Raw genomic sequence first — 21,304 nt, 5'->3', positions numbered from 1 at the left:
TAGTGGCAAGCACTAAAGCGCAGACAATAAAGCGGAGCAAAAAAGAGAAGGAAATATTATTTACGACAACAATAAAAATGTGCGCATTCAAAATAAAAACAACAACAACCTAAAGGGGTTGCGTCAACCAACTGGAAAGAACAGTGCAATCGAAATTTTATAGTGCCAACTGAAAGCAGTGTAAGCGAGAGAGCGCACACACGACATTGTTGGTATCGGATAACGTGAGCATGAGCGCACGGCACTACCCACTACTGGCATACAAGTGATCAACCGCCAGTGAACGGACGGCAATTAATGCAGGGAATGTGATTTAGGTAAGCAAGCTCGGCCACCGGCAAGTCCAGGCGGACGCCGCAGCAAAAAGAAGAAACGATGTAAAGCAAGCTCTCACTATTTTTAAAAATCGCAAGAGAGCAAGTGGCACGACAGCAGCTGAGTTGCAAGCAACTAGCTCCTTCGCACTAATGGTGCGCTCGCGCTCATTGCGGGCCGCCATTATTCTTGTGCATTGAGGTCGAGAAACCGGTGGCAGAATGCTGGAGATGGTGGTGGTGGCTAAAGCAACAACAATAGAAGCAAGAAAATAATAAAAAGTTGTGCAATTGTATGTGCCTGTGTTGCGGCTGGCACAGGCTTTTGTTGTTGTTCATTTGAGAGCGTGAACATACAAAAGCACTCACTCAAATGGAACAGCAAATTATCTCGAACAGGTTAACGTGTATAGCGTGGTCGGTTAATTGAAGCAGTGTGCGGCGGTGTTGGCGGTGGGGTATTGAGTCGAATGAGCCGTCACAACTGGTTGAAGTGGAATTTTGGAATTTAGTGCGCCGAGTTCGGCTTTCGTGTGTGGATCGTGTCGTTGTGTGAAAAATATTCATGATTACGCTCAGTGCAGACGTGTGATGTGAAATCAAAGTTGCAATAATAAAAAAAAATAAAATAAAAAAATGACAGTTGAAATAAAACGAGTAAAGTTGTGAATGTAGAAATTTATGCATTAAATATAAGTAAAGTGTATATTACTAAATAAAAAAATATCAACGATATTGAAAGCTGTGAAAGTTAGAAAAAAACACAAATAATAATTAATTAAAAGAATTAAAATAAAAACATATTAAAAATAAATAACTATATTTAACAAAACTTTAAAAGTGCACAAAAGTTTTATAGAAAGTAGTATACAAAAATAAAGAAACAAAGAACAAAAATTAAAAAATTTCAAGCACATTTTTTACTTTCACTTAAATGCGCTTCTAACACTTACATATACGTACATACATATATAACAGCGCATTCTGTTGTTTTTTTGTGTGCCAATGTAATAACTTAAATACATACAAACAACGCAACTTATTATAGTATGCAGCTTTTTGGTTAATTCTACAAGTATACTCCCTTAGCAAATACCTAAAACATAATAGGCATTTATAATAAAAATCGTGAAAAAATTACTCCCAACACTGCATTGCTCGCTTGGTCATGTTGATTGAACCGGGTATTAATCATAAATTTGGAACATTGGCCGCCGCAAATACGAGCATACCAGCGCATTGGAAAATGGAACCACCAAGAATACCAGCCTTAGCGGGTACAGGTGGTGCGCCCACTATACCGCCACCGTGCAATAGTAAGTTCCAGAATGTATTCTTTTTTCAAATTTTCCGACAGGTATTTCGCCACCGTGCTGATTTGGTAAAAATTTAAATTTAGTGAGCAAAAGTTTCCAATGCCATTACAAATACAGTTCCTTAGTGTTTTGAGCTCTTAATGGCATAGTAAGAAGTCACCATGGGAGCTTTTTCTTACCAAAAAATCTTTTGTGATGTTCGGCATGTGTTAGAAATAATCGGCTAGCAGTTTTGCATAAATCATGTGCAATTTTTAGATGAAGGTACACATATTTTTTGCTCGTGTGTTTCAGTGAAAATAGATTCTAATCTGTTTAGTGATCGTCAGTTGTGTTAATATTCGTATTTAAATAGGAATTTAAAATTGCAAAGAAATGCTTTGCATAATTTTTAGATGGCGGTAGACTAATTTCTTCTTCAGAATTCTCATTGTTCTACAATATCATCTGTTATAAAGCAAATCTTATTGTCCACCTCAATAAAATCTGTAATGCAAACATTTGAAGGGATAAATACGGCGACTTTTACGTAAGCAGATATTTACCAACAACGTACCGATTTAAATGTTCGATTTATGGAAGGATTTTTTAAGAAATTTGACTTCTATTGCCAATTGAAGAGTTTGAGCTGTGAAGAATTTCGAGTTAAGGAGATTCAACTGTAATTAAAATTTTAGCCATTCGCCATATTGATTAGAAAGGGAAGGGAAGTTATAATTACTACTAAGTATTTATTAACTTATTCAAAATAAATTTATAAGTTATTATTATGAAGAATAAATATATGTATTTCGATATTACAGATAATACAAAAAAAAATATTTAAAAATATTTCGAATGTTTGCTTCTACTTTTTCTCTCTATCGACGCCGTTTCATATAGGATAAACACCAGGCCATTTTGAAACTTGCCCATCTGCTTTTAAGAAACAGGCACTAAAAATGTTATTCGATAAAATATATGTTATTGCTTGCATTATATTATACTCTAAGATAGTATATCAATCTTCTGTCACAAAGAAACCATTTTTTAAATCAGTGTGCAGTTCCTCCCTTTCCTGAAAACGGATTTTTCACATCACGTAACAGTAATTCATGTGGGTATGGAGAACATAGTTTATTAAATAAAACAGTTATCTAAATTACATATACATATTTGAAAATTAATGAAAGTGTAAGGAAAATATATTTTTTCAACAGTGAAATATTATAAAGTTTTCACTTATAAATAGAGCACTTATATATACATATATATATTTTATTTGTTTTCTCAAATTATTTTAAATAAACATTTTTTCGTTTACGAAAGTGTTGGAAATTTAAACTTTTTTGATGTTTTAAATGAAGATTTTTTTTTTTAATTTCATTCTATGTTTGAATAATTTTTTAGTCATGTTGCCGAAATGCACTTTCTTTCAAAATTATAATCTGAGAACTAATCTAAATAGTGAAAAGTTTCATTGTTTTAAGAGATAAATTAGTTTTTTGTAAAACTTAATTCAATGTTTGAGTAATTTAATTTATTTAAACAAAAATATATCTATTCAGACATCGAACCATGTTAAGAAATAGTTTAAAACTTTTTTGACAGTTCATTTCATATGCTTATTGCTCAAACTTTCAATATGTTCTCGTATTTTTAGTAGTTAAAGAACTATAACCTAATTGTATTCATTTTCAGTTTTGTTGCTTTGGAAGTACAATATCAATAATTTTATATACATAGCTTAAGAGCTTTTATGTTACTCTTAGTCTACATGCTACTATTTTTAATGAGGATTCCTCGAAATTTATTTATAATCTTATATCCCTTCTCTTATTTTACGTCTCATTTCTCATTAAATTTTATAAACAAATAAAATTTTGATTTTACAAATGAAATTCATCATTTACATTTATATCAAAGTTTTAAATTATTGAAATAATTTAGGTAACATTGGACAAAAGTCACATAATCATAGAAAAAATCGAGCAAACTATTAGGTTTACATAAAGTTTAAAGCTCCCTAAAGCTTCGTGCTTATAAGTACATTTCGAATGAAAGGACTGTGTTAGGATTTCTACTAAAGCTACCAAAATTTTCAAATGATTGACGAATTAAGTACAATAAAAACATAATTATAAAAAAATATTTATTTGTTTACTTTTCATCTTATTTTTGAAAAACTTTCAACTTTTTTCTAATGTAAGTATTATGTTAGAATGCGCTTAAGTATGTATTGGCTAAGCTGATAACAAACAGTTATGTTCATTAATTGTATGAAAGTTGATGGATTTTGATTAGAATGATTTACATATGTGAGGACAGTCTTAAGGGGTTAGTGGTGGTTAGAATTTTCAAAAAATTATTTTTTGCATTTTCGTTAAGTGTAACATCTTAAAAATATTCTCTGAAAATTTCACGTTGATCCGATAATTAGTGTTTGAGTTAATCGACAAATAACAAAAAGAGCTCGGGCACTTCAAAGCGCTAGTGTAAAACTTTAAACACGTTTTTCTCAAAACTATGTTTTTTGAACTAGTGACAACTGTAACTCGAAAACCGCCCAGTAGATTTTGATGAAATTTATATAGCTTTTAGAATACATAAAAAACTCGGGCCTGATCGAAGGATTTTTATTTTTTCAAAAATTTCCATTTTTTAAGACCAATTCACTGTTGATTTTTTCCCAAAAATTTAGAAAAAAAATTTCCTGAGGCCGCCATTTTGTTAAGTTAAAAAAAATACAAATCTTTCAATCAAGCCCGAGTTTATCTATTTATAAAACTAATTTTTTTTGTCCGACTGATTTTAGATGAATCTCCAAGGACTTATAGTTGTCACCGCAAGTACCTTTTTTTGAAACTGGGTCAACACAAACAACTATAACTTTGGAAATTAATTTTATTTTTTTTGAAATTTTCGTGACTTCAAGTCAACACATTATGTAATAATGTCATATTACTACTTTTGTAAAATAACACGATTTAATAGCAAAAAAAAAAATACCGAAAATTCTCATTTTTTCGTGCCTGTGACTACCCCTAACCCCTTAATATACGTGTCTAAATTTGGTTAGAATGAAAAGCCGTAGAATTCGCTGGACTATAAATTAAGCCCTGATAGCTGTGGTAGTTAACGAATTTCCAGCAATTTAATTTTTAAAATTTATTTTAAGAATAAATTCGCGGCTTTTTTTCTTTTTTTCTTTTGCATATTTTTATTTTTAGCAATTATATATTCCGTTAAATTTTTTTGGTTACTGTTATTCGGGTTTTGTTATCTTTTATAAATGTTTTTCCATGGTTATTGTTAATTAAATATTTAATTCAATATTTGTTTGGCAAAACGTGCCTATTGTTCGCATTGTGTGCACTATTTGCACTGTGCGCTCGTGTATTTGCTCATACTATGTACTTATGTATGTACGTAGATCATAATTGTAAATGTTGAATTGAACAGACGAAAATATTTCGGTATATATTAGGTGTACACAATCGCTTGAAATGCTCGTGCAGGAAAACAATTAAACCGTAATAAATGTCATGATCTGCTTATGTAGCACACCTGTATAAATGTCTTAATTTATTTCAACTAGCTTAGGCGACAAGGGTATGGCGTGCGGTTGTGACGGCAACAATAGGCGGCTCATGTACCACTGCCACACCGCGCACAGCCTCGCCCCGCAGTGAAAGCTTCATTTCGTTGGTTATTTTGTTCAAATTATTTTGCTGCGTTGCTTAACGGCAAAACAAACTTATCGCTATTTATTTAACACAGTTAGTCATGTTAAACCAAATTAGTCACTTGTAATTAAGCATAAAGTTTGATACGAATTGGCGCGGCGATAATATTTTAGTTTTAATAGCCATTACGAATTCGACGTGGAGTGCAAAGTCGCAGGAACTGCATCGCCCTCACTACAAATTGAGAAATTAGTTCAATCGTAGGTAAACATTAGCATTGTCAATGAATAAGCACACAATAGCACTTCCGACGAACAAAGGTACAGTTAGACTGCTTAACAATTAAAATTTATACCTTTGTTTTTATTAGGTACGTTTACAAAAAATAAATAAATAAATATCAAATATTTCATTTTAAAATTCAATTTATCATTTCAGTCGGCCTGTCACCCTCTGTGCAAATACCGGGTGCTGCAATCTTCGGAGCCGGTGGCTCACCATCGCCTACCACTTTGAATGCGCTCATGTCCCAACAGCGTTTACTCGAGTTGTCCCGATTTGGCGGTCTCCGCGGTTACGATATAGCTCAGCATATGTTGTCGCAACAGGGTGCTGTTTCGAAACTACTAGGTGAGTAAAATTTAAGATTAGCTTTGACTAGAACAGTTTTGGATTGCAAAAAATTGAGGTTGAAAATAATAAGTTTTAATTTTTATACTCTCGCAACAAAGTTGCCAAAGAGAGTATTATAGTTTTGTTCACATAACGGTTGTTTGTAAGTTCTAAAACTAAAAGAGTCAGATATAGGGTTATATATACCAAAGTGATCACGGTGACGAGTAGAGTTGAAATCCGGATGTCTGTCTGTCCGTCGGTCCGTGCAAGCTGTAACTTGAGTAAAAATTGAGATATCATGATGAAACTTGGTACACGTATTTCTTGGCTCCATAAGAAAGTCAAAGAAGAAGATGGGCAAAATCGGCCCACTGCCACGCCCACAAAATGGCGGAAACCGAAAACCTATAAAGTGTCATAACTAAGCCATAAATAAAGATATTAAAGTGAAATTTGACATAAAGGATCGCATTAGGGAGGGGCATATTTGGACGTAATTTTTTTGGAAAAGTGGGCGTGGCCCCGCCCCTTCTAAGTTTTTTCTGCATATCTCGGAAACTACTAACGCTATGTCAACCAAACTCTGTAGAGTCGTTTCCTTCAGGCATTTACATATACAGTTCAAAAATCGAAGAAATCGGATAATTACCACGCGCACCTCGCATACAAAGATTATGTTGAAAATCACTAAAAGTGCGTTAAGCGACTAACAAAAAACGTCAGAAACACTAAAATTTACGGAAGAAATAGCAGAAGGAAGCTGCGCTCAGGCTTTTTTTTAAATTGAAAATGGGCGTGGCGTCGCCCACTTATGGACCAAAAACCATATCTCAGGAACTACTCTACCGATTTCAATGAAATTCGATATGTAATATTTTCTTAACACCCTGATGACATGTACGAAATATGGGTGAAATCGGTTCACAACCACGCCTTCTTCCCATATAACGCTATTTTGAATTCCATCTGATGCCTTCTCTGTATAATATATACATTAGGAACCAATGATGATAGCGAAATAAAACTTTACACAAATACGGTATTTGAGCTGAGGTATCCCTTGTGGAAAAATTGTCGTGATCGGACTATAGCTTTTCAAGGTCCCTGATATCGAACACGAAGAACACAGTGCCTAACCTAACCTAACCTAATTTTTCACCGAAAATATCGGTAAATCTCTCAGAATTTAATTCTAATTAATTTTATAGCAAAATAAAAAAATATGTAAATGACGTATAATGAAATCTCGATTATCACTTTATCATGCGAGAGTAGAAAATGTTCGGTGACACCCGAACTTAGCCCTTCCTTACTTGTTTATGATAATTTTTTATTTTGATTTGGATTGGTCAGTTTGAATGACGGGTATATGCTAACGGGTGATTTTTTAAGAGCTTGATAACTTTTTAAAAAAAAAAAAACGCATAAAATTTGCAAAATCTCATCGGTTCTTTATTTGAAACGTTAGATTGGTTCATGACATTTACTTTTTGAAGATAATTTCATTTAAATGTTGACCGCGGCTGCGTCTTAGGTGGTCCATTCGGAAAGTCCAATTTTGGGCAACTTTTTCGAGCATTTCGGCCGGAATAGCCCGAATTTCTTCGGAAATGTTGTCTTCCAAAGCTGGAATAGTTGCTGGCTTATTTCTGTAGACTTTAGACTTGACGTAGCCCCACAAAAAATAGTCTAAAGGCGTTAAATCGCATGATCTTGGTGGCCAACTTACGGGTCCATTTCTTGAGATGAATTGTTGTCCGAAGTTTTCCCTCAAAATGGCCATAGAATCGCGAGCTGTGTGGCATGTAGCGCCATCTTGTTGAAACCACATGTCAACCAATAGTCCGATCTGAACAATATATTCGGAGATTTGTGATTTGTTCCCTAGCAAAAAGAATTACAACTAAAAGCAGCAAAAAAGTTATCGAGAAGAATTAGTACTAGAGAGTATCCTGATATCTCACTAAAGTTCAGTTCTACTAAGTTTTGTTTTTCATTATTCGTACCAGCTATAATATTGGTAAAGTGCAGTTATTAAAACTTAAAATCAATTAACAATATTTTTAGAGAAAAGAAGCCTAAGGCGTTACTTAAACTATATTTGTCGCTTGTCTTCAACGCTTGGTGAATCGAAGACAGTTATTAATGTTATTGTGTGGATAAAGACAGTGATTTCAAGATGTGGGTGCTTTTTATACTCCTGCAACATGTTGCTTATGTATATAATAAAGTTGTTCTTGGTATTGCGTATACGAAAAATGTTTATTCTGAACCATTTTGCCTAAAAGACTATTGGTCTAAAACAGGTTTCGAGCCAGAGACTATTTAAGGTAAAGTTAAATTTATCGGGATTATAAAGATTTCTTGGTCAGTTTTTGAGATAACCGAATAGAATTTAATACATAGGTTAATATAATATTCTTTGGATTATTTGTCAAAATGACAGCTAACATTTTTAATTTATTTCAAGCGATCAATTTGTATGTAAATATTCTCGAAATTGTCTTTCCTTCTGCGCTTGCAAGATGCCATTTGTAAAAAATCAAATATTCGCGCAAGCGACAGAAGGCGCAGACGCATTATGCTATACATGCTGCGCATATTTTTTAAGCATTTTATATTACAACGACATCAAATTTATTAAGTCGAAGTTAAGTGCGTTCATCAAAACTCTGCGCTGTGCTATTTTTTCTATACGCCGAATCAACCGAAATTCGTCTTCATATAGAATTGCTTCTCAAATGCTCGAGGATGACAAAAATAGTGTTAAACAAAATAAATTGAATAAAAAAGTTTGAGAAAAATAGCCTGGAAACTTCTTGCCCCGGCGGGTACTGCGTCGAATACTTTCAGAGAAGGAGTGTTTTCGTTCATTCGGACAACATGACCTAGCCAGCGTAGCCGATGTCTGTTAATTTGCTGAACTATATCAATGTCGTCGTATATCCCATACAGCTCATCATTCCGTCGAATGCGATATTCGCCGTGGCCAACGCGCAAAGGACCATAAATCTTTCGCTGAACCTTTCTCTCGAAAACTCGTAACGTCGACTCATCGGTTGTTGTCGTCGTCCAAGCCTCTGCGCCATATAGCAGGACGGGAATTATGAGCGACTTATAGAGTTTGGCTTTTGTTCGTCGAGAGAGGACTTTACTTTTCAATTGCCTACTCAGTCCGAAGTAGCACTTGTTGGCAAGAGTTATTATGCGCTGGATTTCCAGGCTGACATTGTTGTGTTGTGGTGTTAATACTGGTTCCAAGATAGACGAAATTATCTATGACTTCGAAGTTATGACTGTCAACAGTGACGTGAGAGCCAAGCCGCAAATGCGACGACTGTTTGTTTGATGACAGGAGATATTTCGTCTTGCCCTCTGCCAGACCCATTTGCTCTGGAGAAAGCAGAACTAACGGCGCGGGAGCTGAGGCCAATGATTTCAATATCTTCAGCATACGCCAGCAGTTGTACACTCTTATAGAAGATTGTACGTACCTGCTCGATTAAGTTATGCAGCTCGAATTATTTTCTCCAGCATTAGATTGATTAAGTCGCACGAAGGGAGTCGGCTTGTCTGAAACCTCGTTTGGTATCAGTTTACGCAGTTCGTTTTGCGGCAGCTCCTTTTCGTGATGTCAAAAGCAGCTTTGAAATCGACGACGAGGTAGTGTGTGTGGATTTTCTTTTCATGGGTCTTTTGTTGACGGTGGGCTTTCATCTTCCACACAATACGCTCGTTAGAACTTTATACGCGATGTTTAGGAGATTTATCCCACTGTAGTTGGCGCAGATTGTGGGGTCTCTGTTTTTGTGGATTGGGCAGAGCACACTTAAATTCTAATCGTTCGGCATACTTTCGTCCTACCATATTTTACAAAGAAGCTGATGCATGCTCCTTATCAGTTATCACCGTGGTTGAAAAGCTCGGCCGGCAATCCATCGGCCCCCGCCGCTTTGTTGTTCTTTAGACGGGAAATTGCTTTTCGAACTTCTTCATGGTCGGGCAATGGAACTCTGCTCCATCGTCATAGATTGGGGAATCGGGTTTGCCTACTCCTGGCGTTATACTTTCACTGGCATTCAGCAGGCTAGAGAAGTGTTCCCCTAATAATTTAGTATGCTCCGGGCATCAGTCATTAGATCACCTTTGGGGGTTCTACAAGAGTGTGCTCCGGTTTTAAAACCTTCTATTAGCCGCCGAATTTTTTTGTAGAATATTCGAGCATTACCCCTCTCGTCCAGCTTGTCAAGCTGTTCATACTCATGCTTGTCGGCCTCTTTCTTTTCCTGTCTGCAAATGCGTCTCGCTTCCTTCGGTTTCTATCTCACCCTGCACGTGTTTTGATCCATCGTAACGTTGCATGGCACTCCTCGACGTACCAGCTGTTCTTTTGCATTTTCCGAAAACCAATGGTATATGATATTACTTTATGAAATTGCTATTTAGGTGAACTCCTTTTTTATTTCTATGCGTTCTAAGCATACTCCATTTTGTTTTTTTTTATACAAGTATATGATTTTATAGGTTCTCCCATTTTATATAAACTCCACTCTTTGAAAATGTGGTCTAAAATACGGCAAATTGAACAAAGGTGTCAACATAGCCGACATTTTAGTGAGATGTCGCTTCATAGAAATTTTATCAGCTTTGCAATGATGCGCACAATTCAGCCATGCTAGCTCGCATGTACTATATGTAAGCCCGCAAAGCCAAGTTTTCATTAGGTGTGGCCGTGGCCGCGCCAACTCGCCGATACTTCCATGGACAGAGGAGTTTTATTCTATTATTATAATGGTTAATTTCAATTGAGAATACTGATACCTTAGAGCTTATTTACGTAAAAATAAAAATATTCATTTATTTATACTAATTAAAAATTTTTTAAATGAAATCTTTTAATAAAAAAACAAACTAAAATAATTATGTTGCATTTCGTCCCCTGACCCCTCTTTATCTATGATCATTTAACTGCTTCGTTCTAATTGTTCAAAGCAAAAATGGAGAGATTCAAATTCTCTAATGAGGTAAGCGCGTTTAAGAACACTAAAAAAATTTCGATCGTCACAGACTTTATAGAAATATTCCCTGGGACATCCTGAAAATCGTCCTAAGATTTGATTGTAATCAGCTCAGCCGTTTCGGAGTTTTCGAAGAACTAACATACAAAATTTCTATTTTAAGTATATACAGAGTCTGTTTTATTGTTTTATTCACCTAATGGTTGTTTGTATCATCTTAAACTAATCGAGATTGATATAGAGCACGTAGATAGGTGTAATTGGATCACTGATACGCATACAAAACGCCATTAATCGAACACTGCCAAATTGCCACAACTAAGACGTAAATTAAGATAACTAGAATTTGGTACAACGAATCGCAATAATGTGAAGTACTTATGGTTGAAAATTTTTAAAAATTTTGCGCGACCCGCCTCTTAATAACATTATTTTATAAGTGTTTCTAACCCCTGAAGCAAAGGACAATTTATTTTTGAAATCGGATGATACGCTCCCTCCCCATATAACCGTTTTGTTAAAAACTACTATACTTATATGCGATAATTCAATGACTAAATGCGTCAGAGATATTAGATTTTACGTCCAGGATGGAACAAGAATGTTTTAAAGAAGCAGGTGTCAAAATAAGACTAGGTGTAGCCTCGATTAAATTTAGGCGAATATATCTATCTTTATTAGTTTTAGGTGAACATGAATATTATACTCTATAAATTCATGTTACAACTAGCTGACCCCGCAGCCGTTTTCCTGCGTGAAATTACATATGTGTTTTGAAATGAAAAGAAAATTAAATTTATCATTTCTTTTATTTTCAATGTAACGCAGCTTTATAAACAACATTTTTTGGTTTCTGTTCCGGTGCGTAAATGTACAGAGAAGATAGTTTTCCAAATTGGGAGCATGCCACGTATTTTTGGCCGTGTAAAAAACATAGCAGCTCAAAGTGTATGCCATACACTTCCAGCGACCATCCTTGATGATTGTCATCTCAAATGCTATTTTTACTGGAAACGGAATCCGTTTGAACTGAAATGGCAAATCGTGAGAACCCAAACAAATTCGTAGAATCAAGCATTCTGCCCTCTTGTATTCGATAGCTGCGTCACAATCAATCGGGTTCCATTACACAGTTTCGGCGCTTGTAGATTGCGAAGCATAATGACGACAGATCCAACTTGGAGACGCAAATGATGCGGTGGCATACAAAGCCCCTCCAAAGAATTTAGAAACTCCACTGGATAATTCACGGCGTCGTCTTCATTGTCAAGACGATCGATCGATTTGTATGAGCGCAACTCTCCCGGAATTTGACTTTGAATCTTCCAGTTTAAGTCTAAACAATTCGTTATGAGTTCATCTTTCGTGAATCGATAAACGGCAGATGGAATTGATATCAAACCAACGGAAGTATCAACTGGAATTTATCCACATTCAATTTTTAGATGTAAAATGTCTTCGGCAATGGCATTTTTGTTCGTATCCCATAATAGACGCGGATTTGGAGGCTGATATGTCGAAATGATTATCGTGAAAAGTGTGCGAACGTCATTTTCATTCCAGTGATTATCATTTTCCAGCAATTGTAATTGCTGGCTTGCTTCTCAAAAAGTTGCACATACCGTGTCATTCACAGTACGCAATGACTCATATGAAGTTGAACCGCGTACATTTATCAATAGCAACCGAAGGTAGAAACAATCGTCGTTTTTCGGGTGGATTGTGTAAATTCATCTTATTCTAAATTGAAAGCTGAATGTTCTGCCATTGTCGTCTGGTGAGCAACGCCGATAAAGTACAGTACAGTACAGCCATCATTTCTTGTTTGTGTTTCCGAAAGAAAAGCAGGTGGATAGTGTTTAGAGGATTTATTGTCAGACATACAAATCGAAGTGGGATTGTGGTATCCGCAAGGCCCATGAACCATAATGGTTTTCATCACTTCCTATAATACTGGATCTTTCTCTGCATCAGGAATTTCAGCAGAAATGATTTCATCAATTTGATCTGGTGTAACCACCATCCAAAAAGGAATGTGTGCGTGGGGCAAACCGCTCTTTTGCGACTCAAAGAGTACATCTAGTATCTAATCGCAACATATATACGTTGCTTCTAGATAAAGTCCATCGAAGCTGTTGATTGAAAAGTCTTGATGTGACATCGTGACGATCGCTTGCTGATTGACCGCGATCCATAATACCGCACGTATGTCATCGCATCTTGGAAGTACTCGGTCAAGTGCCTTGCGCTGCTAATGTACTTATGTTGATGCCAAAAAGAACACCGACCGATATTTGCGCGACCAATTGGTGGCATCCTAACAAATTTCAATCTGCAATTGATCACTTTGTGTGCAACACACATAACATTTTCACTGAATAATTTCAAAAAATTTTTGAAGCAAACGAAATTTGAACGATTCAAATAATTGAAAAACAAAACAAAAAAAAATTTGTATGGAAAAAATTAACTTTTTGGAATCGTCCAATTTTCCGACTTTTCCTCACGAAAAGCATACAGGTTTTTTTATTTCTAAACCTTCCCCGATCCACACAGAATATTCTCTGAAAATTTCATCAAGATTGGTTCAGTCGTTCCCTTAGCGTTACTAATAAACAAGCAATCATTCGTTTGTATGGGAAAAAGAAAAAGGCTGTTTTTAGGGGTTTTCCGGCAATTATTCGGGGTTTTCGCTGTAAAAACCATCCTTGAGCCTCAACGAACATTTTAAAAAAAGAATTGGCAAAATTTGTCCAGGCGTTTTTGAGTTATGCGCTTACCAACACATTTTGCGATTCATTTTTATATATAAGATAGTCAGATTTGTTGGATCTCGTATTGTAAAAAAAAATTGAAATGTTAATATATTTTTTAATGTTTGGTTTGCTACCCTACATAGAGAATATACAAATTTTAAACACGTGCCTTTCGTATGTATTCGTATGCCCTTCGCCTATGGATTTCCTATTTTTTTCTTATTATCAGAGAGAAAGATTCATATTTCGCTTCCAACTACTTAAAAACATATTTTGTTTTGTGAATTTTGTAGGAAATTGAATGCTATTAAAACAAAGTCTATGCCGATCCTTCGTAGATCTAACCGTTTAAAAGATATTAACGATTGAAGTTTGACTAGTTTAAGGAATTGTAATTGTAATAGGTATACTTATACTCGTATCTGCTCTTATATATCCAATTTTTGCGAACAAATCTGCTTACGTCAATGTATCTTCTATGGGAATGTTGGGAAAATTCCACGTAACTTATACGCACTACGGGCAGATGCTTATTTAATAAAACTTTTACAAATTTTAATATTTTATTCTTTCATATATATTTAGATTATTGATCATGAGTATTGATTATGAGCATTTGAAGCCTTTCGTGATCTAAAGTATTTAAGTAAGCTCACAGTACTTGCATAAGAGAAGTAATGAGATTAAAGTCAGTTTCGCTTGGTAAAGTAATTACTTTGGGTTTGAGTTCGTAAATATGGTAGTCATAGGATTATTGCTTGTTACTCCTATCTGGAGCAAAGGGCGTCAACTAGGTGGCGTTATCTCACATGATTGAAGTTTTGGGACTTTGCCTTGTTTTGGTTACGTTAATTTGTGTTGTTGTTGTGTTGTTTTAGTCAGATTGAGTGATGATTGGTCTATCTCTAGTGATACCGTGTGAAGTTATCTCAGTACTATTTGGTAAAGGACCTCTGTCAGTGTCAAATTAGTCTGGTTCTAAATATAGATGCTTAGTAAGATGCCTTTTCAAATTTCACCTGTCACTGCAATATTGGTAGAAAAATTTCGTATAGATGTTGAGATCTGCAACACCATTGATACCATATTGCTAAACTTTTGATACACCTACGAACATATGTATTTATATATTCATATCTACTTGTGTCCATATGTGAATAAAAAATTTCCTGTAATTTGTGCGATTGCAACAATAAGTGCAGCGTAACCGCTGCTTATTTCTTGCATGCGATGAGTTATTGGTGCAATTACACATATGTATATTATACAAACACACAGAAACAGTTGGCAGCGCTTGATGCTCGGCTTCCGTCGCAGCCTGTCCGTCTGTCTGTCTCTTTGGCTGTCAGTAGCGGTTTGTAAGTACAAAATACTCGCCTTGCCGATTGCAAATTGTTGATAAAGCTATTATATTCACATAAGTGCTATTTAATGTTATAAGCCATACACTAATTTATATATACTCGTACATATATCGTATATGTTCATATACATATGTATAGAAGCATTTACCAACTTTTATATGCTTGATAACGATCATCGTAGCAGCAAATCGGTAGCCAGGTAACGCATACGCTGAGCAAACCCGACAACATGGACTCATGAAAAATAGTAGTAATGTGGCAATGAGGTGTATGATTTGTTGTTGTTGTTGAAAGATGATTGATAATGTTTCAAATGCATTACGAAAGGGCTCCCAGTTGCTGATGATGGCTTTAAAGTGCGTTCATATATTGTGTGTGGTATAAAAAAATATACAATGCATTGATCTTTGCTGTGAGCTGTGAATGTAACTGCTTCTTTTTGGCATTAAATATTTATTGACAGTGTATAATTGAATTCATCCATTATCACTACATCACATGAGTTTTAAATGAGTGGTGTTGCGTGTAACGGTCAGTGTTGACACACACTATCAACCTGTTTGGGATGTTGGGATTGTAGTTAAGGAAAAGACCTAAACTAAACTAAACAAAAAAAAAATCATCTACATATTTATCTTGTCTTTGGTCGGTAGTTTGTCTGGCAGCTGTATTCTATATGCGTGAAAAATTTTATTAATATTTTATATATCGAGATCCCAAAAACTGGGTACTAGTTCTCGTCTCGGTGTGACAAAACTGGGCATATGTTAGGGTAACAGAAAGTATCTTCAAATTTTTAAGAATCCTATTCTGACCAAACCTCTTAAAGCTTTTGACACTGAGGTGTTTTTTTCTTTAGAGAATGTATGTATATACTTATTTTCCTATATTTAGGAGTGTATTTCTGTCTCATCTGTGTCACTTCCGGTTCAATTTATACAATAATTTAATTTATTTCTTATTTTACCACTTACAGGTTCACTGCGTCCACCTGGTCTAATTGGAGGCTCTAAACCAAAAGTCGCCACACCAACAGTTGTCTCGAAGATCGAACAGTACAAGCGCGAAAATCCAACAATATTCGCATGGGAAATACGTGAACGGTTGATTTCGGAAGGTATGTACAAAAACACACATTCAACTATACATACTATACACACATTCAACTATATCAGCCTGTCTGTATTGTTTGCCACGCATTGGGTGCAAGATCGTAAACACCAATTAGAACGATCGTGCTGATTAAATGCTATATAAAACCGATATGCATACGATACCGTAGACTATAAAATGCCGCGTAAGCAGCAAGTTTATAGGACGTATGATCCATATAAATATAGATGTGCTTCCCGCTTACCCCAAGCTATTCGATTTTAATCGGTTGGCGTTTGTTTGCACGTTGCTCGCTACTTGATTGATTGTCCATCACGGTTAATGATGACTTTAAGTCCACTTTGGCGGCTCTACTTTGACAAGGTGACTTTATATAGTTGAGGCGTCTTTGTTGCAAAGTAGTTTATAAACTCATAAATTACTGCGGCAGTGATTTTAATAGTGATAGGCATACATACATGTATGTATACTAAGCTATGGTTTTTTTTTGAATTGAGCCTCAAGTTAAGCAGAAGTAATGTTCAATTTTGCTTAGTTTACTTTCTGTAAGAGTTATTTTCTCATAAAATATATATGCTGAGTTGCTATATATATAGATAAGTTTGTAATCTTAAAAACTCTTTCTCTAAGGTTAAAACAAATAGGACTTTATTGCGCGATCCCTAATCCCCTTTAAACTAGAACTGAACCCACTATTCGCCACTTTCCTCCTCGCTGTGGTTGAGCTTTATTCCCCAAATTTTTACGTCAAAGCAAAGGTATCCAATGAGTGTCAATACAAGAGATAATATGTTTGCCTTTTGGCAATTTAGCAATATTTAAATCAAAATTTAAACCCACAATTTCTTCTAGCTGTGTGCACCAATACCACCGCACCTTCAGTTTCTTCCATTAATCGTATATTACGAAATCGAGCCGCCGAGCGTGTGGCCAGTGAATTTGCACGCACCGCCGCCTACAGTCTCTATCCACCGCATCCATATGGCGGCTTTACTTGGCATCCCTCTGCCGCAGCGGCAGCTGCTGCAGCTAATGCACCCTCAGCTGCACACTTTTGGCCAACACAAGCGACGGGTCCAACGCTTACGACGCTGCCACCGTCTGGTTCTGGTAATAGTGGCGGTTTAAATAGTAATATGTGTGCTAGCAGTAACTCGGGTGGTCTGTTGACAACAAATAATCGTCCAATATCACCTGGTTCGGGTAGTCGGGACACCCTGGAGTCACCCGATGATAGTCGACATGTGGACTCGGATTACTTGGATGATGATGATGAACCAAAATTTCGTCGCAATCGCACTACTTTCAGTCCAGAACAGTTAGAGGAGTTGGAGAAGGAGTTCGATAAGAGTCATTATCCGTGTGTGAGCACACGCGAGCGTTTATCGAGCCGTACCTCGTTAAGTGAGGCCCGAGTGCAAGTGAGTATAATTTCTTCTTAATTATTTTCAATAAAATTTTTGTGTCCGAATACTTTTCCAAAACGATTCATGTATGTCCCTATTCAGAACTTCTACATATATATAATAGCTGCGGCCTTACATATACATGTTTATATACTAAACATTATCCCTTTCCGTGGCCATATTTATATTAATATATGAATAAGTATAATAAATATATCGAATTTATATCCAATAGAAATTCTTATCGGTGTATATATCCAAATGTATATTCATATCATATATTTATCTGTATCCATATTCATACCCATAGCCATCTTTGTATCTACATCCCATTTATATCAAATCTTTATCCAAAGATAATTTTTAACCGTCCCCTTATCCATATCGGTCTACATATCCGCAAATATTATTACACATTTTCATATTGATATCTGAATTCACATCTACATATATATGTACTTATCTAATCCAAATTAAAGCTTTCCTTAAAAGTTAATCTTATCTGTGTACATATCCACAGCTAGATCCATATCAAAATCGAATTGAATACCTATATCCTAATCGAAATTAAAACTTTCTTTAAATTTCCCACCAAACCTTCATACAATAAGATTGGCTTATTCTTACACATATTCACCAAGTTCCACATCCATATCCATTAATCTATCCCTATTAATTCTATACCCATTCCCTCACATAATCTTCACTTGATGGCGCTAAAATCACTCATTCTCCACTTGCTTGAATATTTTTAACCGTTCTTCCGTTTTTATTTGCACTCACACATACAAGAGCTCATTTGAAATTTTGTTTTCTTATCCGTTGCTTTCGCATTTATAGTCGCGTTTATTTTTGAACTAACCACATCGTCCTTTCCGCATTGATCAATTCAGGTTTGGTTTTCCAACAGAAGAGCGAAGTGGCGCCGCCATCAGCGGATGAATCTGTTGAAGCAGCGCTCCAGCCCATCCGGCCATCCACATATTCCGCATTCACAGCCGTCTCCCGAAAGGAACAACAACAACAGCTACAACAGCAACAACAACCACAACAGCAACAGTCTCAATCACAGTCTCGCGCCGCCAGCGACGATGGGCGTGGCCGCCTCACCGACGTCCAGCTGTCACAGCAACAGCAACACCTCTACATGTGCGGGCGCGGACCAACTGCAGTCGCACCACCACCACCATCACTACACACATGGGGGTCAAACATCGTCGGCGACGGCGGTGAATTCGCCAGGGAGCGAATTGGAATTGCGCGCACACGGACATCATTTGACGCACCATGCTTCGCATCATCCCCCGAACAGCAACGCGGCCACAATGTTGTTGAATCACTACAGCCAACAACAACAGCACCAGCATCATCAACAACAGTACGTTGCCAAAACGCATTATGCAGCGGCAGTGGGCGATCAATTGCAACACCCAGCGGCAGAACCGAGTGCAGAGAGTGCAGGCTCGGCGGCCGCGCAACACCAACAACATCCGTTGGCAATAACGCTGGCGGCAACACTGGCGACATCTCAGCAACAGCAGCAGCAACTCAGCACATCGCCCACAGCATCAGCGCCATTATCAATGGGCGGTGAGCATAGCGCTTTCCGCTCGCTGGTCGGCTCACCCTCCGCGGCGGCGTTCGCGCATTTGGTGCGCCAGTACGCAGTGGCGGCGACATTGTCAGCGAATGCCGCAAGCATGGGCGAGGAGCTAAAACAACAACAACACCACCAGCAACAGCAACATAACCACCAACAACAACAGCCAGTGACAGTGGACGACTCTTCCGAAGACTCAGAGGAGGAGATCAACGTGCACGACGACTCCGACGATGAGTTGGAAGTTGTACTGCGCACGCCTCGCACTTGTGCCGCAGATCAAAATAATGGCTACAACAACAGCAACAAACATAAGGAAAACACGAGCGCTACCATCAACAATAAAGTGAGTGAAATGTCGCCGACTAGCATCAAAGCGCCACTGCAACTCACCAAGCATGATCGCTGAGCGCGCGCCACACGCTCCATTCTAATCGCGTGAAGCAGGGCGTTGCGCGCACGGATTGCATTACAACTAAATTTGACAAAGTTGACTCGGAGTTGCGCTTGTGATTGACACATTGGTACCGCCAATGTTGGTATATAATAGCAGCGGCATGGCGGTGAGTGAAGGTAAGAATTACTTTGGCTATTGTAAGGCCCCGCTAAACATGCGCTGCCCGCCTCATAATGAGCGTAACATGAAACTTGGCGGACGCAAGCTGCATGCTTAGTGCTAAGCGCTGCTCTGAAAAAACACTAAAATGATAAAATAACCAAAACAAATATGTACATAGATTTGCATTTGAATGAGCTTGTTCGCTTTGCAAAAATTACAACAAACACAACAAACAATTTGAAACCAAAGTAATTAACGAAATCGTACAACAATACAACGAGCGTACGCGTGCTACTTAATATAGGTTATAACACAAAATAACAACAACAACAATATTACTCAAATACACAGTAAAAAATTTGAATCTTGGAACAGTTCCATTTGGAACTGACACTAGTCTTTTTTAAACTGGTCAAGACCAGGGCTGCAAATTCTTCGATTAAAAGTTTTGGATTAAAAATTAGATTTTTATTTTTTAATTCCAATGTTGGGAGACTTTTATTTTTTTATCCGGTATGCGGTATTAAATGTTAATGTTTGCATCCTGGTCAAGACTATTTCTCTTTTTGGCCTAAATACTGGCGATGACATGGTCGATTTTCAATTATTTATCTTTTTGATTTGTGATCTTAGAACTAGATTTATAATAGTTTCGTTTCGATATATTATTTTACAAATGAAGAGAATTTAGAATTATTTAGACTTTCTAAAAGTGTATGCCTTAAAAATGATACAAACGACTCACTCGATTGTGAGTTTTTATTTCAAACATCAGCAACAAAGATTTGTTTTTTCCTAAACAACATTTTTACTTAACCAAGTATTTTGGTACTTACTGAAAGTTAGATTTATGTTTTCTCCCTCTATAAATCCAAAATTTTACTTAATTCTTAGTAATTATCCATTATATGGTCTGTCTGTGATTCCAGAAATAAAGAGGAATGTATTTTTCAACTACATAGCAAGTGGTTTATTTATATCAAACGATTAGCGGTACTTTGTCTAAGTTCAAGAATTCTCTTCGCCAGCGTGTTTTTGTTACTGGGTTACCTTTGAAAATGCACAGTGTTGTTGTTGATTGTTTAAAAAATCTTTATATATAAGAGTGTGACTATTTCGTTTAAGTGACCAATTAAATTTAAAAATAAAAAGAAACAGTCCAGTACTAATTGAAAATTAGTTAAATATTAAAAAATATATATAGAAAACATTATTAACACAAATTTCCTATTTTTGCACTATATACAAAATTACTTTAAGTAGTAAGAGAAAAAATTATATGCACATACATATATATGAAATATTTAAAAAAAAAGTTATAAAAAATAATCTATTTCGACTTAGCTTCTTCTACCAAAAAAAGTATAATAAAAAGTAATTAACTGTATTTTAAAATAAATGTATATAATTTCCAATTGAAACATGCAATAGTTAAGAGTACTAATTCGCTGTATATGTTTATATGAAATCAATTTAATATTTTTAATCCAGTCTAAGTGTGAAGCAGTTGTAAGCAAGGATTGCTATTTTCAAAAAGATAGCTATTTAACAGAAAAAAAAACACATTATATTTAACAA

The 21,304-nt window shown here is 36.2% G+C and overlaps 1 protein-coding gene across 5 annotated transcripts; it reads left to right on the top strand.

The window, feature by feature from the left end:
- The first annotated feature begins 413 nt into the window (after positions 1 to 413).
- LOC105232855 (paired box protein Pax-6) lies at positions 414 to 21,020 on the top strand. 5 transcript variants are annotated; one of them, XM_049457471.1, is made up of 6 exons: positions 418 to 1,010; positions 1,404 to 1,630; positions 5,734 to 5,925; positions 16,025 to 16,165; positions 17,014 to 17,582; positions 18,461 to 21,020. In XM_049457471.1, the coding sequence occupies exons 2-6, from the start codon at positions 1,483 to 1,485 to the stop codon at positions 19,574 to 19,576; spliced, it is 2,166 nt and encodes a 721-aa protein (XP_049313428.1). In that variant the 5' UTR covers positions 418 to 1,010; positions 1,404 to 1,482; the 3' UTR covers positions 19,577 to 21,020. The 5 variants fall into 5 exon arrangements, with proteins under 5 accessions (XP_011213037.2, XP_049313428.1, XP_049313427.1 ...); XM_049457470.1 differs by having other exon boundaries at positions 419 to 1,010; positions 1,363 to 1,630; XM_011214735.4 differs by having other exon boundaries at positions 414 to 1,630; positions 18,478 to 19,304.
- Positions 21,021 to 21,304: the final 284 nt, after the last annotated feature.

The sequence above is a fragment of the Bactrocera dorsalis genome, chromosome 5 (assembly GCF_023373825.1).
Source record: "Bactrocera dorsalis isolate Fly_Bdor chromosome 5, ASM2337382v1, whole genome shotgun sequence".
Taxonomy (NCBI): Eukaryota; Metazoa; Arthropoda; class Insecta; order Diptera; family Tephritidae; genus Bactrocera; species Bactrocera dorsalis.
Note: the sequence above shows the minus strand (reverse complement) of the source record. Positions and strands in the feature narration are given on the sequence as shown.